Below are 25,514 nucleotides of genomic sequence, written 5' to 3' on the forward strand. Positions count from 1 at the left end.
GGCATCGACTGGACTGGCCACTGACTCATGGCACAGGGAGGGAAGCTGCCAGGGGACAGATGTTCAGGTGGGAAGCTTCGGAGAGGGCATGGGCTCTAGGACATGGTGACTCTCGGTGTCCATGGAGGGTTCAATGGTACAGGACAAAAGCACTTGATCAGACATGTTCCTTTTTTCTCCTGAGATCTATTTCCCACCTACACTCACATTCCTCCTTATATTTATATTTTAAACTTTGCTCCATTTCGCTCTAATGTGCAGTATTTTACTATAACCCTTAACTCACTAAACCGGCAAATTTATTTTTCTGTTTGTTTTGTTTTTACTTGTCATTACATTTCCACTTAACAATTTGTTTCACTTTCTTTGTGTTTTTTTTGTCTTAAGTTACATTATTAACCAAAACACCAGTGCTCCTAAAAGATCAAAAGGATGTGCCTTCTTTTGTCATTTACACTTTCACTAATGAGTCCCCATTTGGTATGGGTTTAATGGTGATGCACCTAAAACAACAGTAGCCAAAGCTTCTGTAGCTTTCTGGCAAGAGGCTCAATTTAAAATAACTAGAATTATTAATAATTGCCAATATTCCAGCATAGATTATTTGGACTCTTTTGGGTAGGAGAATAAATTCAGAAATTGGTGAATTGAGATAGACCAATTCACCTCCTTTAGGAGTTTCATTATAAGTATTTACTTAATTTGTTTTAAAGCTAGGCACACGAAGCATAGATTTCATTGGTAGCTTGCAGCACCGCTTTGTAGATGAGCAATGTCTCTGGTAGAGATATGGCTCCTGCAGTGGTTCCAGGTAAAGCAGCCTGCCCTGAGGGTTGCTATGCCATGTGGAAGCTCCCTGCAGAGCATTTTTTGGGGTAATGATGCAAGAGAAATAGAGCAAAGTATTGGGAAATAGTTAGTGCAATGTAGAAGTGAATTGAAATGTATATTTTTAATGTTCATTTTTAAAATGCCAGTTGTATTAATAACATTGAAATTTACATTGCAGACTCAGTCCGCTAGTAGCACACTCCAGAAACACAAATCTTCCTCCTCCTTTACACCTTTTATAGACCCCAGATTACTACAGATTTCTCCATCTAGTGGAACAACAGTGACTTCTGTGGGTAAGTACAGTAGCAACAAGAAAGCAGCTGACAAATGGGACTTTATCTTTGAGTTGCTCTTTTGAGTGGCTTAGGTGTAGCTGGTTGTTCACAGGCACAGACCTCAGGTACAGAAACTTCCCATCCCAGTTGGATTGCCTTATTTGCAATGCTCTGCAGAGTCCATTTCCTTTTTCCATATATATTGCTTACAGATTTCTTCTCTCTGACAAAGTGTTGGTTATACCACATGAATATTTACTTGAAGTGTACTGGGGGAGGGAGGCAGGCATGGTGTGTGTGTGTACAGAAAATAATTTCAAATGTATTGTGTTTCAGTGGGATTTTCCTGTGATGGGATGAGACCGGAAGCCATAAGGCAAGATCCTACCCGGAAAGGCTCAGTGGTCAATGTGAATCCTACCAACACTAGGCCACAGAGTGATACCCCAGAGATTCGTAAATACAAGAAGAGGTTTAACTCTGAAATTCTGTGTGCTGCCTTATGGGGTAGGTGTCTAGCCACTCCTCTAACACTTTCATTTTTATTCTGAGCAGTGGCTGGTCTTTTAGAGAAGTACTGCTTTGAATAGTTTGTGGATAGACAGGATGGAAGACTTCTGTGATGCCCGTCTCCTGTCATATGCAGACTGGTGTGGCACACGTATATGCTTGACTCATTTTAACTGTCAAATATTGGAATGATTAATCTCCATTTTACTTTTATTGAATAAATTTTTAGTAGTAGTTTTGTTACATGGATATATTGTATAGTGATGAAGTCTGGGTTTTTAGTGTAACTCTCAACCCAAATAGTGCACATTATACTCAGTAGTGTACATTGTACCCCTGAACCCTGAGGTTGACAGTTTTCACTATAAAATTCAATCATATCTAGCAGTGGAAATGTTGGAGAAGTATATTTATAAAAACTTACTGCAACAGGCAACCCAGTATTTTTCATTTTTCATGCTCGTAATTTCCAAGGACTTTACAGTGACTGTATTCTTTTGACTATGAGCATTCAGTACTTTATAAAATTATACAGCTGTACAATTATACAACTTGGAAATATATCATGGAGAAGTAGATGATAGAGTGTAAGTGCCACAATACCTTCAGCTTTTGTGTTTTGAAAAGTGTCTTCAGCTTATCTTGTTACTCCCTCATTCCTTCTCAATGTAAAATCTTGAGGTTGATGTTTATATGTTTTTTTTAGAAATGCAAATAGTATTTCTTCACAAGGCTCATATTTTGTGTAGTTATTATCAGATTCTTGACACAGGAGTTTAAAAAAATCTACTTGATACTGAAGATTGACCAGGAAAGTAACAAAATATTGTGTAAAATAGAACCTTTGAAATGGTTTCTGTGTGGCAGCAGTTCTATCAATAAATATCTGTCTTTTCTGCCAATAATTTCTAAGCTGTTTTAGATCAACTTGCCTAGATATATGCAGGGAAAACACTAAGCATAATATTCAAATAAGTTCCACCTTGACACAGATACAGTCAGGGCAGAATGGCCAACCTCAAAAATAAAATTGTATGAAAATGAATCGCATATTACATATTTAAATATTTTTCTTTAAGTTGTACAGCATTTTTTTTTTTTTTAATCTCTAAGCATTAAATCAGTATCCCCACAAGCATTGCTTGGGTAGATACTCTCCTCCAAATGTTGGGATAATCCCAACTCGGTCAACTCTATAAGGACCAGGCACGAACTGAGAGACAGCTCTAGGAGGGTTGTTCTCTCAGTGCCGTCACAATTATTTATTTCAAATTATCTGGAAATAGGGTGTGGGCATACGTGTATGTGCCATGATATTCTTCCCCCTCACTCCCTCTACACAAATACTTTATTCCTTGTCTTGGTGAGTTTATGACTGAGGAAATCAGCACATACATATATGTATCCAATTCCCTAGGAATGTAAGGTCGTCTGTGCTACATGTTACAAAGGTGATTCTGACAGTGAAGGTTCTAGATCAAGGAACAAGAGCATTTGGAGAAATACATGAATGATCAAGAGGGAGAAGTGCTTTGGTCAGGCGGTCATCAGTCTTAGATGCCAGCCCAAGGCCTTTGGGACAATTTCTACATGGAATGTGCAGTTTTTGAAGGTAGTCATAACTTGAGTATTTTAGCAAGATTAGGATTGATTGGCTGTACATCATGAGAAAGTGGAGAGAAGCTCCTTTAACAACCTTAATTAAGGTCTCTATCTATCACGTACAAGGTTGCCAAAGCCTGAACAATTGTGAGAGCAGAGGAAAGGGAAAGTAGGCACAGAGATGAGGTGTTCTCTGTCTCTAGTGGCCAGTTTTAGCTAGTTTTGCAGAGCAGCTTGGGAGCTGTTGATAGAAATAGCAAAAGTCATGAGGCTAGTTTCAGTAGAGATCTGCAGTGGGTGGAAAGCAGGAGGCAAAGTAGCAGAGTGGAATTAGGAGTCACTAGTTTTGAGGCACGCTCACACACAGGTGTGTGTGTGTCACCAGATGGACAGCAGTGGAAATGTCTCCACTGAAGAAGCAGAGGGCAGGTGTGGAAACAAGGAAGGAGATGTCACATCACAGCAGAAGAGTGTGGAGACTGTGACAGTACAAGGTTAGAGAAATAGGGTGAGTCACATGGGGAGATCACAATATTTTGATAGTCCTAAGAAATGGAGGGACAGGAGAACTGAGTGCAGTTGTTTCTTGATGGTGGTGGAAAGTAATCTTTAAGAAAAGCTTAAACATGAGTGATGGAAGCCAAATCATAAGCTGTTAAGGATTTGAGGGCTGTATGTGGCCCATTCCAGAGATTTGCCAATGAAAGATAAGGAAGCACAAAGAGATCATGGTATCAGGTGAAGATTTGTTCAAATGTGTGATGTGGCTAATTAGACATAGAATCTGTAAAGACAGGAAATAATCAGCATATAACATTCTCGAGGAACTGAGGAAGAATTAGAAACTAATGGATTATGAAGGAAATTGATGGGATAAGGGTTTCTTTTTCTTTCCCTTATCCTTTCTTATGTTTAAATATGTCAGCATCATTGCTACATGGTGATGTGTTACAGGATTATTTACTTTAACTATTTAACCACTATTTTAAAGATTTCTTCTTCTGGGTGAATTAAGGAAGCTGCACTTTTTTCCAAATAGATGATGTTATCCTTTCTATACAACCTGGGGATTTGCCAAGCATAGCATAAAATTGAGGCCTTTCTGTGTCCCTGAAACAGGAGTGAATTTGCTAGTGGGTACAGAGAGTGGCCTGATGCTGCTGGACAGAAGTGGCCAAGGGAAGGTCTATCCTCTGATTAACCGAAGACGATTTCAACAAATGGACGTACTTGAGGGCTTGAATGTCTTGGTGACAATATCTGGTGAGTATTTGTTTTGTAAAGCAGAATATGTGACACCATCTTAACACTATTGTTAACAATCTTGTAGCTTTACAAGATTGTTTTACAATATTGTAGCTTTACACACTAAACAATCTTAACAGTATTGTAGCTTTACACACTAAACTTCAGTTAGCTCATTCTCTGATGTACTGGTTAAATAAGATACAGCCGCATCAAGGCTTGACAATAATGTGAGCTGAAGATGTATTCAGATGCAACACACACACGCACATTTGATCTGTGGCTCCTCCAAAAGCAGTCTTGAGAAGCATACGAATGTGTGCTTTCTCACTGGCATCTCTCACTGCCCTCTCTGCCCAGTTGCTTGTTAGATTTCATTTGCCTTATCCAATATGTAGGTCTCTGGCCACTCCTTTCCACCAGACTTTTTTTTTGTTTTTTTTGTTTTTTGTTTTTTTTTTTGAGACAGAGTCTTGCTCTGTTGCCCGGCTGGAGTGCAGTGGCGTGATCTCGGCTCACTGGGTTCAAGCATTTCTCCTGCCTCAGCCTCCTGAGTAGCTGGGACTATAGGCGAGCGCCACCACACCTGGCTAATTTTGGTACATGCAAAAGGAAGTATTCTTTGCCATTATTGTAAAAGTATTGTATTATGGTTTTTATTATGTGAATTAACACAGTTATGTCTCTTTTTTATTTTTATTTTTATTTATTTATTTTGAGACAGAGTCTCGCTCTGTCGCCCAGGTTGTAGTGCATTGGCACGATCTCCACTCAGCAAGCTCCACCTCCTGGGTTCATGCCATTCTCCTGCCTTAGCATCCCGAGTAGCTGGGACTACAGGCGCTGCCACCACGCCCAGCTAATTTTTTGTATTTTTAGTAGACACTGGGTTTCACCATGTTAGCCAGGATGGTCTCGATCTCCTGACCTTGTGATCCACCCACCTTGGCCTCCCAAAATGCTGGGATTACAGGCGCAAGCCATCACGCCAGGCCAATTTTTAAGAAGAGCGTTTTTCTTAGTATAACTTGTATAATATAAACTACTACAGGAAAACCACTGGAGAAATAAAAAGTAGAATCATCCAGAGATCATATCTTTTAACTTTTGTAAGTTTTTAACGTCCAGTCTTTTAAGCATACATCACACTCACTATACACTTAAGGGAAAAAATCTGCATAAAAATGGTTATACAATATTTCAAACATACAGGGGATAATAGGAATAATGGCACCCACGTACTAACTATAACTCGCTGGTTTGAACAGTTGTTGCAGTATTGTACATGTTGTACATACGGTCAGCATCCCTGTTCCTCCCCCCTCTGCCTGTCCATGGCAACCTCTGTCCTCAAGTTTGGGTGTATCCCATCCAGGCCTGATTGTCCCAAACATGTAGTCTGCTTTCTCCATGCCATTGAACATCCTTCCATGGCCTCCATTTTATATGACCACAGGATGTTTCCTTGCATAGATATATTAAAATGTATTTACTTATCTTCTCTTGTTGCCCTTTGGGTATATTCTCTTTTTTTTTCCTTCATGTGAACATTTTTCACGGATATCCTGGTAGCTTACTTAACCTTTAGGCACATACCATGTTGCATAGATCATAATTTCCTAATAATTATTGTTTTTGCTTGGTCAAATGGTATGCAAAATTACAAGACTTTAAATGGGTCTTGTATACCACCACTTAGAGTCACTTACGATATTATAATCACCTATGATACCACCAATAATTTTGATTTAATTATCTGCTTGTTAGTACAAGCTTGTTATGTAACATATTTGCTTGTAGTTATTTTATTTCTCATATATGCTTTTGGTTGTTAAGGAGTTTCTTGAAATGCAAAAATTTCACTATTTATACTTAAATGAGGAAACAGGCATTTAAAACTAGAGTGCTGATGGCTGGTAGTTATTTAAGTTGGAGAAAACAAATCTGCATTTAGTGATCCAGTGAAAGTAGACAGTTCATGGGGATCAGTAATCAGCTGAGACCAGGTGCGGCGTTGTATGCCTGTAATCCCAGCAATTTGAGAGGCCAGAGCAGGAGGATTGCTTTTGCCGGGGATGTTGAGGCTGCAGTGAGCTGTGATAGCACCACTGCACTCCAGCCTGGGTGACAGAGTGAGATCCTGTCTCAAAAAAAAAAAAGTTAACAATTATGATCAGCTGATACCAGTAATCATTTTTTTTGTTCTACTTTTCTGGGTTTTTTTCCTTTCTTATTAGCTTTTAATGGTTTTCACAATCATAAATGTAGTACATGTCAATTGTAGGAAGCTTCAAAAATAGAAAACACTTAGGAAGACTAAAACAACATGTCACCCCAATCTCAGAGCTAACTCTTACTAACATTTTGTGTTTCCCTCTCCTCTTTTCTGTAAATATATCTCACAGGATGGAAACAAAACATTATATGTAAAACTATGTGGTCTTTTTCTTCTCTTAGCATATATTGAATATTTTCCTGCAAACAATTCCCCAAAAGTTAAAAGGATTATACTGAAGTATGACATACACAGGAAGTACAGATAAGCATACAGCTCAATGAGCTGTCACACGCAGAATCCATCCAGATAGCCCCACCCTGCTGAAGACATGGAACATTGCCAGCACCCCAAAACTGCCCTGTGAAGCCACCCAGGGACTGCCCCCAGAGGCAAGCACTGTTCAGACTTTGAACACGTTAGGTTGATTTTGCCTTCATTGAACTAATTTTATATAATGATAAAACAGTATGTGTTCTAGTGACGGCTGTTTCTTTTCTTTTTTTTTTTTTTTTGGAGACTTTTTCTAAACGTTTTTTCAGTATTGTGCAGTTTAGCCATTCTGAAGAGGTGTAGGAATTAATAGGCGTATCTCACTTTAATTTGCAATTTCCTAGTGACGTATGGTACATCTCCTATGTATATCTTCTGGTGAGGTATTTCTTCTATCTTTAATCCATTTTGTAATTGGATTGTTGCTCTCTTATTGTTGAGTTTTATTTTGGATTTCAGTCTCTTGTCAGGTATGTGTTTTGCAAATACTTTCTGCCCGTTTGTGGCTTGCTTATTCATGCTGTGAAATGATGTCTTTTACAGAAGTGAAGTTTTTAATTTTAGTGAAGTCCAACTTACTAGCTTTTTCTTTCATGAATTGTGCTTCTGGTATTGTGTCTAAAAAGTCATTGCCAAATTCAGAGTCCCTTGGATTTTCTTCTGTTACCTTCTAGAATCTGCTTTATAGCTTTGTGTTTCACATGTAGGTCCACGATCCATTTTGAAGTGATTTTTGCGAAAGTTTCAAAGTTTGTGTAGTGGTGTTTTCTTCTGCATGTGGGTATCTAGTTGTTGCAGCAGCATTCGTTAAAAAGACCAGCCTTTCTCCATTGAATTGCTTATACTCCTTTGTCAAAGATTACTACTATATTTGTATAGTTCTGTCTGTTTCTTTCTTTTTTTTTTTTTTTTTCTGAGATGGAGTCTTGATCTGTCATCCAGGCTGGAGTGCATTGGCAAGATCTCGGTTCACCACAACCTCCGCCTCCCAGGTTCAAGCGATTCTTCTGCCTCAGCCTCCCGAGTAGCTGGGATTACAGGCATGTGCCACCACGCCTGGCTAATTTTTGTATTTTTAGTAGAGATGGGGTTTCACCATGTTGGTCAGGCTGGTCTCGAACTCCTGACCTCATGATCCGCCCACCTCTGCCCCACAAAGTACTGGGATTACAGGCATGAGCCACCGCACCTGGCGTATAGTTCTATTTCTGGGATCTATTTTTTTTTTCCATTTATGCGTTTGTCTCTTTTGGTGCTAATAACCACACTGTGTTGATTACTGTAGATTTATAGTAAATCTTGAAGTCAGGTACTGTCAGTCTTTCAACTTTGTTCTTTTTAAATGTTGTGTTGATTGTGTTGGGTCTTTTGCTTCTAGAGTCAGCTTATTGATATATACATAATAACTTGGGATTTTGATTAGAATTGCATTGACTCTATGGATCAAGTTGGGAAGAACTGATGTCTTGACAATATTGAATCTTGTATCCATTAAGATGGAAATCTCTCTCCATTTATTTAGTTCTTCTTTGATTTCATCAGAATTTGCAGTTTTCCTTAAAGAAAACTAGCGAAGGACTAATTTTATTAGATTTATTGTACCCATTTTGTTTTTTTAAGTACTAGTATAAATGGTGTTGTAGTCTTAATTTCAAATTCTAATGATTTGTTGCTGGTAAACAGGAAATACAGGAAAGTGACCTACCTTTTTATTTTATTAGGCTTGTATCCTGCAACCTTGCTATAATTCTTGCTATAATTGCTTGTTAGTTCCAGCAGGGTTTTTGGTTGGTTGGTTGGTTTTGGATTTTTTTTTTTCCTGGTTCTTCAGGATTTTCTATGTAGACAATCATGTCTTCTGTGAAGAAAGACAGTTTTATTTCTTCCTTCCCAGTCCTTGTACCTTTTATTTCCCTTTTTTTTCTAATTGCATTAGCTAGGACACCCAATATAACATTTACTAGGAGTTATGAGAAGGAAAATCTTGACCTTGTTCTCTATCTTGTAAGGAAAGCATCTAGTTTCTTGCCATTGTGTATGGCATTAGCAGTAAGGTTTTATGGTAGATGTTTCTTATCAAATTGAGGCAGTTCCCCCTCTATTCCTATTTTCCTGAAAGTTTTTATTATGAGTAGGTGTTGGGTTTTGTCAAATGTTTTTCTGCATCTGTTGATATGATCATATGATTTTTCTTCTTAGCTTGTTGATGTGAGTATGTGGCTGGCTTTGCCCACCATCGTTTTTGTTGTTGTTGCTTGTAGCTGTAGTTTCTCTTTGTTCCTTTAGATGACTACACCACAATGTATCTACTCATTTTACTATCCATTCAGACATTAATGTTTCCTGTTTGGGGCTATTAGGAACCATGCTGCTATGAACATTCCTGTTGGTGTACTTGGGGGCATACACATACACTTACATTAGGAGAGAGATTACCAGATCATATGTAAGATATGCACATGTCCTATTTTAATAGATAATGCCAAACTTACAAAAGCAGTTCTAACAGTTTGCAACACTAGTTTCTGAAGTTTCTAGTTGTTCCACACCTTGCCTACGTTTGATATTGTCAGTCTTTTAAATTCTAGACATTCCACTAGGTGTATGAAATCATCTCATTATTGTTTTAACACACGTTATTACTGTTGAGAACGAGCATCTTTTTGTGGTCTCTGAGATCACTTCTTTTGCGAAGTTCCGGTTACAGTGGCAAGTCCAGTTTTTCTATTGGGTTATCTCCTGTTCTATTGGATTTGTAAGAGTTCTTTACATATTCTGGATATGGCTCCCTTGTCAGCTGTTTCTGTGGTACACATCTCCAACTTTGTGACTCGCCTTTCACTAGGTTTAAGTGCTGGCATTAAGTGATTGATTTAACCCTTGTGCTCATCTGTCAAATGGGAGATAGTAGCTACTCTAGAGGGTTTTGAGAATCAGATGGCATAGTACATGTGAAAGCATCTTATAAGCTTTATTGGTTGTATTATGCAGATATTTGTATTACTTTGTAGTTTATTGATACTACCCATCTACATAAGTGAATTTATTATTTTTTAAAAACTTTCCCTCTAGCCCAGGCCTGTACCCAGTGATAATTCTGTAGGGATTTCAAAAGTCCATCTGAGCAACTTGAATTGAGTTTCTAGTAAAACTTTGATACAAAGGGGTTTTCTTGGAGGAAATGATATTTACTCTTTGTAGAAGTTTCTTTTGGTTACTATTGTTATTAATGATGAGACCTACTTCTGAATATGCATGTAAAATATTTATATTTGTTTTGCTAGGCAAAAAGGATAAGTTACGTGTCTACTATTTGTCCTGGTTAAGAAATAAAATACTTCACAATGATCCAGAAGTTGAGAAGAAGCAGGGATGGACAACCGTAGGGGATTTGGAAGGATGTGTACATTATAAAGTTGGTAAGTTCTAGAAGCGTCATATTTTGTTTTTCCAGAGTTTAATTAGAGTTCAGTTTGAATTTTAAACTTTAAATTTTCACGGGTTTTTTTGAAGTTTGTAGTAATAGACTTGTTTCTGAAATACGTGGATCATTTCTGGTGTTCTGTTTCCAAGGCACATTCTAATCTTGATGTCTCATCTAGACATTGTCTTATTCCCTGTGTGTACCTATATGCATAACAGAGTCCGTCCCTGCAAGTCACTCCGCCCTCAGTCTCCCCTACGCTGTTCATCTTGTGAGAGTCTTTCCACTCCTCCTCTTTGACAGTCCACATTCTTGTCCTCTGTAAGATGTGGTTCACGGTACCCTCTTTAAGGAAATCTTGCCAGTGGAAGCCAGCTGACTTGAGTCCTTTTTTACATGCCAGGCTTATTCTCCACTTAGAGGTCTGAAGGTCCTTGGCAGGCACTGATAAGAGTGTTTGAGAGTTTGACTCCAGGGCTTATGGCCTGCCATTTTGAATTAAGTGCCTGTACACAGCTACTGTGCTCCTCACTAGTAAGTGAGCCCAGCTGGCCAGTCAGTGTTTTATGGCAATTGTATTGTTTTTTTCTCCTTGGCATGAAGCAGTGATTCTCATGAAGTAAAATCTCACAAGAACAAAACCAAAACTTTTTTTTTTTTTTTGGAGATGGAGTTTTGCTCTTGTTGCCCAGTCTGGAGTGCAATGGTGCAATCTCAGCTCACTGCAACCTCCACCTCCCGGGTTCAAGCAATTCTCCTGCCTCAGCCTGCTGAGTAGTTGGGATTGCAGGCACCTGCCACCATGCCCAGCTAATCAAAACAATTTTTTTTTTTTTTTTTTTTTTTTTTTTACATAGGAAAAAACCAAAATACTGGGACAAATGTTAGACATACGGGAGAAAAAATGGACCTTAGCTAAATTAAAGTTTTATGGGAAAGATGTGATATTCTTAACAGAATTTAAACAGGAAGTTTTTCTGTATACCTAAAACTGATTAATGTTACGGACCTATTGAATGTTTCTGCTTGCGTGTTTTCTTTTTTCTATGTTGATGAAAATCTGTACATCATCAGTTCCTCTGTTCCCGGGGATGTTGTCATGCTTGGCATTGCCTTGTTCGTGTAGTCTGTCTGCACCCCTCAGCTCATTGGTTAATCGTGATTGTGGGAGCTGCCTCAGTATCTCAAATGATTCTGATGATACGGGAAAGTAGAACTATCTGCTTAGGATAGATTTTAGGATTAGGATTTTCTGTGTTTATGGAAAGTATTTTTATGTGTTGAGGTATAACTAAAATCATCTAAGGCTAAATGTAATGAATCAGCTCGTAACAGATGAAATGCACATGAATAGATTATCCTACAGGGGGAGCAAGAGGCAGATGTGTTAAAAGTCTGTTGGGCTTCTCCCCAGAACAAAACAGTAGTCTTTTCGCCTGTCACTCGTACAGAATGAATCATAAGTATTTTCAGGAAATAAGTGTGGATAATATCATTCGTTCATTGTCATTATGGTTGCCACCAAGAACAGGGAGCTATTTAAATGTATATTAAATTAATAAAAATTAAGTAAACCTTTAAATTTAGCTCCTCAATATCATTAGTACATTCTGAGTGTCCAATAGCCCCATGTGTGTAGTGGTTATCATATTAGCAGTACAGATTCAGAGAATTTCTGTCATCGCAGATGTCTAAGAAACAGTACTGGTTTTAGTCAAACTCTTAGAAACCTTTGTGTCTTAATGTTCGTTTATTGATTTATTTAAACAGTGGTAATATGTAGAGTTTGACAAGGGGAGTTATCAGTTAACAAGTTCTCTTTCATGCGCAAAGAAGGAATCAAGTAGTGGTGTGATGTCAGCTTGTAAAGAAATCACGGATCTGCATTAGTAAGTCACATGTACTCAGGGACCCCTGGGAGTACCTGTTTTGTCAGAGGTGCCTGGCAGTAAGGGCACCAAAATAGCTATGGGAAGGAGGCAGTTTTTCTCCTTCTGTAGATCAGGAAATGGTCTTAGTGATACTTGGACTTGTGCACAGATACTTCTGTTGGTAGAATCCAAGACTCCTGAATATTTTAGTATAAGCCTTTTTTCTTCCTCAGTCTGTGTGAGCCCCATGCAGGACTAGAGAAAGTTGTAAGGAGTACCTCGGTCTCTCTGTATGTTTCAGAAGTCTCTTGGCTGATTAACCATGTTGTTATTCATTTGGAGTGATACTGAGCCCTTGAAGACTTTAGGGTGGTATACCTGGCATTGTCCTTGATTATAAAATATCTTGGAATCTTCTAAGAAGATGGGGATCATTAGTGAAAGTACTCATTGATGGTCAAACTACATTAAAGAGTTGGAAAAGGAAACTATGAGGTGTGATCTGTCTCTGAATTTTTCCCCTGCTTGTTTGGAGGAATAAATAGAAGGCATATTTATAAAGTTTGCAGAAGACAGCTAAAACAGTTTAGAGGGCTATGTTGATACTGACTGTGCTTCTCTTGCTTTTTTATTTACTGTTTTTCAGTAAAATATGAAAGAATCAAATTTCTGGTGATTGCTTTGAAGAGTTCTGTGGAAGTCTATGCGTGGGCACCAAAGCCATATCACAAATTTATGGCCTTTAAGGTAACAACATCAAGTGAATTTAAAAATAGTATTGGCCATGCAAGCTGCAACCAAGAGTCAGGGAATACGTTTAAAAAGTCTGAACTGTTAAAATGGCTAATATAAAAGCTATGTGCTAATATAGCATATAACTTTATCATAAGAAACCATTTCTAATGTAATGTAATGTAATAAGCTTAGTTAATCTGCTTTCTAAGCCCACAGAGTGAGGAGAGAGAGGTAAATGTTGGGTAGACACTTTAATTGATCTGGCAATGTGGTAACAGAGGAAAAGAGAACAGCACTTCCACCCTCCAGTTAAAAAGGTGACCTTCACCTGAGTCATGGATGCGTATAAAGATTTAGATGTGTTTTTGATAACAAAACTGTGTCTGACGGGCAGTTTTAAGGTATATCTGTTCATAAAATACTAATTAAAAATTAAATTACAGAAATTCTAATGACAAAGAACATTATATAGTAAGTGAAAAACGTTAAAATATTTCATATGATTCCATTTTTGTTTAAATAAAAAACTCAGGTATAACATCTGAACTCATGTATAAATTAAGATGTTTTTGCCATTTTGCATGTATACAGTTTTAGGAAAGTAAATGATGGAGTACTTAGTGTTAAAATTACGACTGTTTTCATTTGTGAGTTCACAAAAACACTCATGGAATTTACAAATATACCTCACATTGCCTGGTGATTGGCTTTTTAGAATAGTTATTTTATTTTATTTTATTGAAGGGGTAAGTTTCATTTATTTGGAAAACTTATATTTTTGGATTGCCTAGTGCTTGATTTCCCAGTGAAGCAGGATAAATGGAGTTACAATATTTGCTTAAAAAATAAATCCAAGTGTTACTGAATAAAGATAATTGGTTATACAGTTATATTATCTTCTGAGATCTGACCTTGATATTCTTTATATACCAGGTACCGTACTAGTTGGTTTTATACATATTACCTGATTTAAAGCTGCTGTTTCATTATCCTAGTCTCGTGAACTGTGGGTAGTGATGTCAGTGAAAAACGGAGACCACCAGCACAATCCAAGCTGTTGTAGCACATACAGCCTTTTCACCATTTTAGTCTAGTCAGAAAATTAGAGATCTTTATAGTTCAAATAGAGATTAGTATGGTAATAGTGATACAGTTTTCAGTGTGTGACTCCTACAACTCCTGTCACTCTCCTGTGCATTTGAATAGTTGAGTAGTATGCTTAGGAAAGTCCTTGCTATTTTACTGTGCATGCTTTTCTGATCAAGGCAGCCAACAGCACAGTAAGTGACAGAGCAGAAATCTTGGTCTGGATAGGGAGATTTGGAACATAACTTCTGGAAGAAGTGTCTTCCAGATGCTAATTAACAGGCAAAAACATAATAAAGACTAATTTTGTAGAGTATTGTTGCCTTAACTGTTGTTGCCAGTGTGGCTCAGTAATTGAATAACTGAGTATGTTGGGTCTTCTCTAGTTTGATCTGTTAGAAGTAAGTTCTCCTTCATCTTCTCATTTCTCTCTTATGGCTTCTTTGCAGTCATTTGGAGAATTGGTACATAAGCCATTACTGGTGGATCTCACTGTTGAGGAAGGCCAGAGGTTGAAAGTGATCTATGGATCCTGTGCTGGATTCCATGCTGTTGATGTGGATTCCGGATCAGTCTATGACATTTATCTACCAACACACGTAAGAAAGAACCCACACTCTATGGTTGGTTGACTGGCTTCATTTTGTTTTGACTTTTTTCTTTACTCTGCTTAGTGAACTAACACGAGCAGGGATTCTTCATTTCCCCTTGGTGTGGGGGTGAGTATTTAAATGATAAGCAATTTTCAGTAGCTCCATGCTCTTAGACAAGTGGAAATCCACCTTCCTGGCTCTGTGGAGCCCTTGTGAAAACCTCTTAGCCCTTGCTTTGACTAACATGGGATGGATTTGGGGCAGTTGCTGGCAGGCCAGAACATCCCTGGGTTGGGAGTAGTTCTCAATTGGAGCCCAGCATCCAAATATGTTCCATGGGCCTCAGGAGATGTGAGTCAGTAGAGTATATTACTGGGAAAAAGCAGACTTGGGGATATATATTGCATGAATATTCTAAAATGTTATCTAATTGCTGTATTTATCACCAGGGATATGGTACCAGTGCATTCACCAAGAGTCTTACTGAGCACTTTCACAGGGCTGGAAATAACCACAGACATTCTTCCCTGTCCTTTGTTCCTGTTCTCTAGATCCAGTGTAGCATCAAACCCCATGCAATCATCATCCTCCCCAATACAGATGGAATGGAGCTTTTGGTGTGCTATGAAGATGAGGGGGTTTATGTAAACACATACGGAAGGATCACCAAGGATGTCGTTCTACAATGGGGAGAGATGCCCACGTCAGTAGGTATGGAGAGCTTGGGGAAGGCAGCGTTCTACAATGGGGAGAGATGCCCACGTCAGTAGGTATGGAGAACTTGGGGAAGGCAGCGTTCTACAATGGGGAGAGATGCCCACGTCAGTAGGTATGGAGAACTTGGGGGAGGCAGCGTTCTACAATGGGGAGAGATGCCCACGTCAGTAGGTATGGAGAACTTGGGGAAGGCAGCGTTCTACAATGGGGAGAGATGCCCACGTCAGTAGGTATGGAGAACTTGGGGGAGGCAGCGTTCTACAATGGGGAGAGATGCCCACGTCAGTAGGTATGGAGAACTTGGGGGAGGCAGCGTTCTACAATGGGGAGAGATGCCCACGTCAGTAGGTATGGAGAACTTGGGGAAGGCAGCGTTCTACAATGGGGAGAGATGCCCACGTCAGTAGGTATGGAGAACTTGGGGAAGGCAGCGTTCTACAATGGGGAGAGATGCCCACGTCAGTAGGTATGGAGAACTTGGGGAAGGCAGCGTTCTACAATGGGGAGAGATGCCCACGTCAGTAGGTATGGAGAACTTGGGGGAGGCAGCGTTCTACAATGGGGAGAGATGCCCACGTCAGTAGGTATGGAGAACTTGGGGGAGGCAGCGTTCTACAATGGGGAGAGATGCCCACGTCAGTAGGTATGGAGAACTTGGGGGAGGCAGCGTTCTACAATGGGGAGAGATGCCCACGTCAGTAGGTATGGAGAACTTGGGGGAGGCAGCGTTCTACAATGGGGAGAGATGCCCACGTCAGTAGGTATGGAGAACTTGGGGGAGGCAGCGTTCTACAATGGGGAGAGATGCCCACGTCAGTAGGTATGGAGAACTTGGGGGAGGCAGCGTTCTACAATGGGGAGAGATGCCCACGTCAGTAGGTATGGAGAACTTGGGGGAGGCAGCGTTCTACAATGGGGAGAGATGCCCACGTCAGTAGGTATGGAGAACTTGGGGGAGGCAGCGTTCTACAATGGGGAGAGATGCCCACGTCAGTAGGTATGGAGAACTTGGGGGAGGCAGCGTTCTACAATGGGGAGAGATGCCCACGTCAGTAGGTATGGAGAACTTGGGGGAGGCAGCGTTCTACAATGGGGAGAGATGCCCACGTCAGTAGGTATGGAGAACTTGGGGGAGGCAGCGTTCTACAATGGGGAGAGATGCCCACGTCAGTAGGTATGGAGAACTTGGGGGAGGCAGCGTTCTACAATGGGGAGAGATGCCCACGTCAGTAGGTATGGAGAACTTGGGGGAGGCAGCGTTCTACAATGGGGAGAGATGCCCACGTCAGTAGGTATGGAGAACTTGGGGGAGGCAGCGTTCTACAATGGGGAGAGATGCCCACGTCAGTAGGTATGGAGAACTTGGGGGAGGCAGCGTTCTACAATGGGGAGAGATGCCCACGTCAGTAGGTATGGAGAACTTGGGGAAGGCAGCGTTCTACAATGGGGAGAGATGCCCACGTCAGTAGGTATGGAGAACTTGGGGGAGGCAGCGTTCTACAATGGGGAGAGATGCCCACGTCAGTAGGTATGGAGAACTTGGGGGAGGCAGCGTTCTACAATGGGGAGAGATGCCCACGTCAGTAGGTATGGAGAACTTGGGGGAGGCAGCGTTCTACAATGGGGAGAGATGCCCACGTCAGTAGGTATGGAGAACTTGGGGAAGGCAGCGTTCTACAATGGGGAGAGATGCCAACGCCAGTAGGTATGGAGAACTTGGGGAAGGCAGCGTTTGTGAAAGTGGAGCTGTGTCTGAGACTGCATGTATTTATCATGCTGATTTTGTATGTCCTTCAGACCTTTTGGCTACCATTGAACAGAGTGGTTGGCAGTAGATGGTGGAAAGTTAGATTGTAGGCCGTGGAAATAGTCATAGGTCTATTTTACAACAAAATCCAAGAAATTGTTTTATACTTTAAAAATCCTGTTATCATAATCTCTCATTTAATCCTTAAAACATCCATAGGAAAATCGGACATGTTTTTGTTGACCACTTTGTAAAGGGAGACAGAGAATTGGTAACGAATTGGTAAAGGGAGACGGAGAGAAAGGGAAATTATTTGCACTTGAGAATGGTAGAACCGTAACTACAAACAGCCTTGTGCGTAGTTTTCTAGTTTGCATTCGGTAATAAAGACTGATATTTGACATTTTCATGGGTTTCTATTCCAAAACTATTTTGGTTTTATTGTAGTTAAGTCACTGTCTCTGGTCACTCATCGTTTCTCTTCCCTGCCTTTTCTCGTGATTGGATTGATAAAAACCTGTGCACTAAACTCTAAACTCAGTGGGTCATTTTTCTAGATAGGCATGAAAGGCCTAAGGAAAATGAAATAGATCAACCATCGATGCAAGTCACTCTTTCACAGAATGGACAAGGTGGTTACAAAGGCAGAGTTCCTTGAAAACAAATATTTAAATGCCAGGCATTTAAATTTAAAATTTTAAAAAGATGTAAAAGTATAAAAATATTTGTTTATCACATAAGCAACATCTTTTGAGGGCTGTTTCCTTATCTTTAATGGTTTGTAATTTTTCCCTCCCCAAAAGCATATATTCGATCCAATCAGACAATGGGCTGGGGAGAGAAGGCCATAGAGATCCGATCTGTGGAAACTGGGCACTTGGATGGTGTGTTCATGCACAAAAGGGCTCAAAGACTAAAATTCTTGTGTGAACGCAATGACAAGGTAATGGTTTTGTTATGGATTCTTTTTAGTTACTCTGTCTTAGTAATGACTTGTTTTGCATGGAGTTTGATTATTAATTTCCTTGGAGTTTTGATAAAAATAATCAAGGAACTTTTTAGACTTTGCTTTTTAGTCATGTTTGTGAGGATTGGGGTATGTTTTGCTTTTTGCTATGAGGGGATACAGATATTTTTCCTCTGTAAAAATTAACATATTTGGGTTTTGCTTTGTGTATATATTTTTAACTCTATTAGATGACCTGTCTAGGCCATAACAATTAGTTTAGAGATAGGGAAGATAAAAGCTGCCAGTTTAGTTGACTGAAATTCTTTTGTGAGTGGAAGGAACCACCGTGCGATTTGCCTACATCGAAAGGTTCCTCTCGCCTGATGTGTGTCAAGAAGATGCCCCTTGTTAGTCTGTGAGTGATGAAATTGCTTCCTAGGTTTGCATGTCAGAAATGTTTCACAGTAAAAATCATCTTATGCAGACATAATATGACCTCCTGCATCTGAGACCCCATGGCATCACACCCCCTTTGCTTTTCAAAACTGGCCATATCACTCCAGGGACGATTCCTGTGGCAGCTTCCTCCCAGGAAGTCCCTTTCAAACTGGCTTTGGAGTGGAGCAGGTAGATGGCCAGGGGCGTTGACCCATCCCTGTTTGCCAAGGGAGAAGGCATCGAGGGTGGAACTGATTTGTACTAAGCCTACCCTTTCTTTCTTCTGTCCAGTCAGACCTTTGAAACTTGACTCTGAAGAACGTTTCCACCTTTTGCCTCACATTGACAGATTAGCAGTCAGCCCAGTTCTCAGATGTAAACATTTAATCATTTAATGTGAGAAAGAAGAAACTATACATCTGTCCTTGGCAGCTGGTCCTGCTTGCCCAATACATCCCAAACACAAAGTTGCTTCACCCCTACCCAGTGTCTTCTGCAACCCTACAACTCAGTTTCAAGTGGAGTTTTGCCTACAGATTATCTCCCAAATCTGTGACCTTGAAAATCTCTATAGCTCAGACCTAATCCAGGATTTTGTCAGCTGGTTGGCCTATACTTTCCTAAGTATGTTTACCGTAGCTGCAACTATAACATTCTTTGAATATCAGGCACTTAAATATTTTTATCATGCATGTCATGTCCTTTAAGATTTATTAATAAAAGGCACAAAAATTCTATTACTTTATGGATTATATGAAGAATTAATACATTTTTTGTTGATTTTTAAAAAGAAATTCGTTGTTAAGGAGTGTTCCCTGTTGCTCATTGTGTTTTTTAAAGACATTTATTTATTAGAAGATGTTAACAGTAGAAGCAGAAAGAAATAACTCTTCAGAAACATCCATTTTTTTCTTTGTGTTCTCACAATATGCCAATGTATAAGGAGTTAGTAGTAACAAGCCTGAGTTGTAATAAAAATTGGCTGCAGATGGTCACTCCTTACAAAGTATAAATTCATAATTGCCCCAGAGGTTTTTGTGGGTTGGTTGGTTGGTTGTTTTGATGATGGAGTCTCACTCTGTTGCCCGGGCTGGAGTGCAGTGGTGTGATCTCAGCTCACTGCAGCCTCTGCCTCCTGGGTTCAAGCAATTCTCTGCCTCAGCCTCCTGAGTAGCTGGGATTACAGGCACCCACCACCATGCCCGGCTAATTTTTTGTATTTTTAGTAGAGACGGGGTTTCACCATCTTGGCCAGGCTAGTCTTGAACTCCTGACCGCATGATGAGCCACCTGTCTTGGCCTCCCAAAGTGCTGGGATTACGGGCGTGAGCCACTGCGCCCGGTCTTTTTTTTTTTTTTTTTGAGATAGAGTTTCCCTTTGTTGCCCAGGCTGGAGTGCAGTGGTGTGATCTTGGCTCACTGCAGCCTCCATCTCCTGGGTTGAAGTGATTGATTCTCATGCCTCAGCCTCCTGAGTAGCTGGGATTACAGGTGTGTGCCACCACATGGTGTTTTTAGTAGAGACGGGTTTCATCATGTTGGCCAGACCAGTCTGGAACTCCTGGCCTCTCAAAGTGCTGGGATTACAGGTGTGAGTCACCGCGCCCAGCCTCAGAGTTTCTTTTGAAAAGGCTCTTTGGGGGTGTCAGCTTCTGGTACAGTGTTGAGTGAGGATGATGGTGGCTTAGATTCCCTGGCTGGAAGTGCTGCATGACCATGGTAACCATGCCCTCTCTTTTCTGGCTTTTGCAGGTGTTCTTTGCCTCTGTTCGGTCTGGTGGCAGCAGTCAGGTTTATTTCATGACCTTAGGCAGGACTTCTCTTCTGAGCTGGTAGAAGCAGTGCGATCCAGGGGTTACTGGCCTCCAGAGTCTTCAAGATCCTGAGAACTTGGGATTCCTTCTAACTGGAGCTCGGAGCTGCACCGAGGGCAACCAGGACAGCTGTGTGTGCAGACCTCATGTGTTGGGTTCTCTCCCCTCCTTCCTGTTCCTGTTTTACCAGTTTATTCCCATTCTTTTTTTTTTTTTTTTTTCTTACTCCAAAATAAATCAAGGCTGCAATGCAGCTGGTGCTGTTCAGATTCTACCATCAGGTGCTATAAGTGTTTGGGATTGAGCATCATACTGGAAAGCAAACACCTTTCCTCCAGCTCCAGAATTCCTTGTCTCTGAATGACTCTGTCTTGTGGGTGTCTGACAATGGCGACGATGAACATGCCGTTGGTTTTATTGGCAGTGGGCACAAGGAGGTGAGAAGTGGTGGTAAAAGGAGCAGAGTGCTGAAGCAGAGAGCAGATTTAATATAGTAACATTAACAGTGTATTTAATTGACATTTCTTTTTTGTAATGTGACAATATGTGGACAAAGAAGAAGATGCAGGTTTAAGAAGTTAATATTTATAAAATGTGAAAGACACAGTTACTAGGATAACTTTTTTGTGGGTGGGGCTTGGGAGATGGGGTGGGGTGGGTTAAGGGGTCCCATTTTGTTTCTTTGGATTTGGGGTGGGGGGTCCTGGCCAAGAACTCAGTCATTTTTCTGTGTACCAGGTTGCCTAAATCATGTGCAGATGGTTCTAAACAAAAAAAAAAAAAAAAAAAAAAAAAAAAGGAAAAAAAAAAGAAAAAGAAAACGTGTGCATTTTGTATAATGGCCAGAACTTTGTTGTGTGACAGTATTAGCACTGCCTCAGTTAAAGGTTTAATTTTTGTTTAAACCTAGAAGTGCAACAACAGTTTTACCACAGTCTGCACTTGCAGAAGAAAGAAAAAAGTTCAAACCACATGTTTATTTTTTTTGCCTACCTCATTGTTCTTAATGCATTGAGAGGTGATTTAGTTTATATGTTTTTGGAAGAAACCATTAATGTTTAATTTAATCTTAATACCAAAACGACCAGATTGAAGTTTGACTTTTATTGTCACAAGTCAGCAGGCACAAGAACTGTCCATGAAGATGGGAAATAGCCTTAAGGCTGATGCAATTTACTTCCAAGTTTAGAAAGCAGAGTGCTTTGTTTTCACCAGATTCAGCATTAAAGGTTGATGGGGCAACTGCAGCCCATGACACAAGAGATCTCATTGTTCTCGATGTGGGGGGTGGGTGGTAGCAGACAGGTGGTCACATTAGAATAGTCACACAAACTGTTCAGTGTTGCAGGAACCTTTTCTTGTGGGCGGGGGAGTTTCCCTTTTCTAAAAATGCAATGCACTAAAACTATTTTAAGAATGTAGTTAATTCTGCTTATTCATGAAGTCGGCATCTTCTGTGTTTTAGGTGTAATACCGAAGTCCTGGCTTTTCTCGTTTTCTCACTTGCTCTCTTGTTCTCTGTTTTTTAAACCAATTTTACTTTATGAATATATTCATGACATTTGTAATAAATGTCTTGAGAAAGAATCTGTTTCATGGCTTCATGGTCATCACTCAGCTCCCCTAAGGATGTTACCGTCTCAGAAAAAGATCAGGGCTCCGTGTCCCAGTCCTGCCATCTTACTTTCCTCTTGTCGAGTTCCGAGTGGAAATACTGCATTATGGCTGCTTTAACCTCAGTCATCAGAAGAAACGTGCTGTTTTTTAGGCTTAATCTTCCTTTGTGGTTAATTTTCCTGTATATTGTGAAAATGGGGGATTTTCCCTCTGCCCCCACCCACCTAAACACAGCAGCCATTTATACCTGTTTGCTTCCCATCCCACTTGGCACCCACTCTGGCCCGTCGGTTTCCTCTTCCTGGTTCAGTATTTTTGAAAAAGGCCCTCCTTTGAGCTACAAACATCTGGTAAGACAAGTACATCCACCCGTGAATGCAGACACAGCAGCTGGTGGTTTTGTGTATACCCATAAAGACAAGATAAGCTGAGAAGCCTTACTTTTTGGGGAGGGAAAAGAAGATGGAAATGAATGTTTTCATTGGAGCAGTGCTGAAGGCCAAAGCCGCCTACTGGTTTGTAATTAACCTAGAGAAGGTTGAAAAGTTAATCCTACCTTTAAAGGGATTTGAGGTAGGCTGGATTCCATCGCCACAGGACTTTAGTTAGAATTAAATTCCTGCTTGTGATTTATATCCATGTTTAGGCTTCTCATAAGATGAAACATGCCACAGTGAACACACTTGTGTACATATCAAGAGAAGAAGGAAAGGCACAGGTGACTGTGGCTCCTTTCCTGGCTTTAGAGAACAGTAAAAGGTGGGCAGATGTCTTTGAAGAAATGCTCAATGTCTGATGTTAAGTGGAAGAAGGCAGAGAACAAAGAATGTGGCATCGTGGTCTTACATTATCCAAAGACTTGAAGCTGCACATCTGTAAGGGGTTACACAAAACATGCAAATGGTGTTTCATTGGAATTACCAAGTGTTTAGAACTTGAGGAAAACTGGCTTTCCATAGGTGGTGAAGGGGTCGGAGCTCACACCGAGTTGTGCTTGCTCTGCTTGTGTAGCTCCAGGCACCCCGTGGGCACTCTCTTGGTGTTTGTGGTGAACTGAATGGAATCCATCGTTGGACTTAAGTTACTGAAATTGGACTACCCTTTGTCCCTCTAGGCGGGGGCTTCCTGGTCTGTGCTTTACTTGCCTTTTTTCCTTCCCTTCTTAGCCTCACCCCCTTGTAAACCAGATTGAGTTGCTATAGCTTGATGCAGGTACACAGTGAAGTTTCTCCATAAAAGATTGGGAGTCGTTGAAATGTTTAGATTCTTTTAGGAAAGGAGTTATTTTCCCCCCTTTTACAGGGTAGTGACTTCTCCACAGAAGTGCCAATATGGCAAAATTCCACGAGAAAACAGTATTGTAATGATACCATTACATATGGAACATTGAACTGTTACAGGAGTGCTCTTCCAAACAAAACAAAAATGTCTCTAGGTTTACTCAAAGCTTTCGTAAGTAATAACCTTTCTGTATTGAAATCAGAGTAACCCTTTCTGTATTGAGTGCAGTGTTCTTTTTTCTCATGCACATGTTAATGTTGGAGAAAATGTTTACAAAAATGATTTTGTTACACTAATGCGCACCACATATTTATGGTTTAAGTGATTTTTTTAATGGGTTATTTAGGTTTTCGTCTTAGTTGTAGCACACTTACCCTAATTTTGCCAATTATTAATTTGCTAAATAGTAATACAAATGACAAACTGCATTAAATTTACTAATTATAAAAGCTGCAAAGCAGACTGGTGGCAAGTACACAGCCCTTTTTTTTTTTTTTTTTTTGCAGTGCTAACTTGTCTACTGTGTATTATGAAAATTACTGTTGTCCCCCCAACCTTTTTTCCTTAAATAAAGTAAAAATGACACCTATTTTATGTGACATGAGTTTCAAATATGTTCTGACCCTTCAGAATGTTTCCTTCCTGTGAGGATCCATATTTTATGCACACACCTGCCTCTCCTGAGCTGCCTGCACCAGAGCAGGCCTCCTGTATTCTGCTGTCTCAGACAACAGGGGCTTGCCCAAGGCCAGGCGTAGATTATGAACGTAGCCAGTGTTTGTCTAAAGATCTCAGAGATGAAGTGGGAGATGAACCTCCATCACCATGTTCCTGAAGCCAATCTGGAGTAAAGCTGGTCCTTATCCTTAGGAAAGAAATAGTGTTGCATTTTTGCAGTTTTGAATTTGCATCAAAAAGTAAAACAGCATGATGTCTGTAATAGGACAATTAAAGTAGCTCTTTCTCAGTTTGGCGCATAAATACTAACTTGGGTCTAATAATTGGAGCCCCTTCAATGTAAGGTCATTCTGTCTAAGCGCTGGGGTTCTCCATGAACCCCCCATAGGCCTGGTAGGCATGATCCCCATCAGGCAGAACTGGGGCCGTGCTCTCAGTATGGGCACCTCGCCTTAGTCTCCGCGGCTGCCCGTGCTACATCGTCATCAATTAGGTATATTAATAAACCACGTCGTGCTTCATCCTAGAAACATGTTCTCTCTCTAATGTGAAAATAAAACTGTAAGTACTTAGGCTGTCAGGTGAGTAAGATTTTTCTTTTCCTATTTGATGTGTTGCAGTTGGTGGATGATTAGCAGTAAAAATCCGGTGGAGTTTTTTTCTTGAGACCGTCATGCATTCCTCCTGTTCCAACTTTCTCCTCCATTGGTTGAGATTTCACTTAAAGGAAGCAACGGGGGATCCAATCAAGACCCTTCAGCCAACACCAGCTCTGTGTCTTTGGCATCACATTAAAAAATACAGTAAAATGGTGCATTCTCTGGCATCTACTTAAAAAAAAATGCTTCATTAAGCAGAAGTAGCTAATGTATTCTGTAAAGTAAAATGGCTAAGGGATCAAAACCTTGGGAAAGTAGTTACTATATTTTCTTATGGGAGAAGATAGGCACTCAAATGCTACGTTCCCATACCTGGTCTACCTCTCCCTTAGGTGAATCAAACTGTATCCATGTGTCACATTCTTCCTGAAACAGGCTCATCTTTGCCTCTGTCCTGCCCAGCTTCTTTGCTGTTATCTTGTTCACTATTTCCTAAAGGATACATAGCCTGCATATTAGCCGAGATTGTTTCTCAAATTTAACCACTTACTAAATTCAAACACTGCTCCTCCTGAACTACCAAACATTATAATGGCTGGCACAGAGCAGGCACTCAGATTCCCTGGCTATTTGCTTACGTAGCATGAAATAACTCCTTTGCTAATCCAAGGGAAAACCAGCCCACCTGTGCAGTGTGGGATGGGCGAGGAAGTGCTCTGGTCTTCCTTTCTTCCAGGTCTTCCAGGAAGTGCTGGGGAAGTGCAGCCCCAGGAGGGCTGCAGAGCTCCACTGCACTGGGCATGGGCCATCCTGTCCCTTAACAGGTTCCTGGTACTCACCAGTCCCTCCAGCTGGAGCTTGGGTGCTGGAATAACACTGCAAGGATCCTTGCTTGTTTCTAAGAAATTTGGATTAGATACTCCACCACAAAATGACTTTTAAAAAATCCTC

At 40.4% G+C, this 25,514-nt stretch overlaps 1 protein-coding gene and 1 pseudogene across 35 annotated transcripts in view; both read left to right on the forward strand.

Moving 5' to 3' along the window:
- MAP4K4 (mitogen-activated protein kinase kinase kinase kinase 4) overlaps positions 1-23,875 on the forward strand; it is a 197,489-nt gene extending 173,614 nt beyond the window's left edge. For 21 of the 34 annotated variants that reach the window (XM_030920650.1, XM_030920643.1, XM_030920652.1 and 18 more), the window contains 9 exons: positions 1,010-1,127; positions 1,446-1,616; positions 4,341-4,484; positions 10,299-10,433; positions 12,956-13,056; positions 14,580-14,753; positions 15,275-15,434; positions 17,991-18,130; positions 20,327-23,875. In XM_030920650.1, coding sequence (XP_030776510.1) covers positions 1,010-1,127; positions 1,446-1,616; positions 4,341-4,484; positions 10,299-10,433; positions 12,956-13,056; positions 14,580-14,753; positions 15,275-15,434; positions 17,991-18,130; positions 20,327-20,410 — 1,227 coding nt within the window. In that variant the 3' untranslated portion in view covers positions 20,411-23,875. The remainder of the gene's footprint in view (positions 1-1,009; positions 1,128-1,445; positions 1,617-4,340; positions 4,485-10,298; positions 10,434-12,955; positions 13,057-14,579; positions 14,754-15,274; positions 15,435-17,990; positions 18,131-20,326) is intronic. The other 13 variants (XM_030920647.1, XM_030920654.1, XM_030920655.1 and 10 more) reach the window with 1 other exon arrangement.
- Positions 21,932-23,875, forward strand: LOC104680314 (annotated as a pseudogene). Its single transcript, XR_750441.2, has one exon. The product of XR_750441.2 is annotated as an uncharacterized LOC104680314 (transcript).
- Positions 23,876-25,514: the final 1,639 nt, after the last annotated feature.

This window comes from Rhinopithecus roxellana, chromosome 17 (assembly GCF_007565055.1).
Source record: "Rhinopithecus roxellana isolate Shanxi Qingling chromosome 17, ASM756505v1, whole genome shotgun sequence".
In the NCBI taxonomy this organism is placed as follows: Eukaryota; Metazoa; Chordata; class Mammalia; order Primates; family Cercopithecidae; genus Rhinopithecus; species Rhinopithecus roxellana.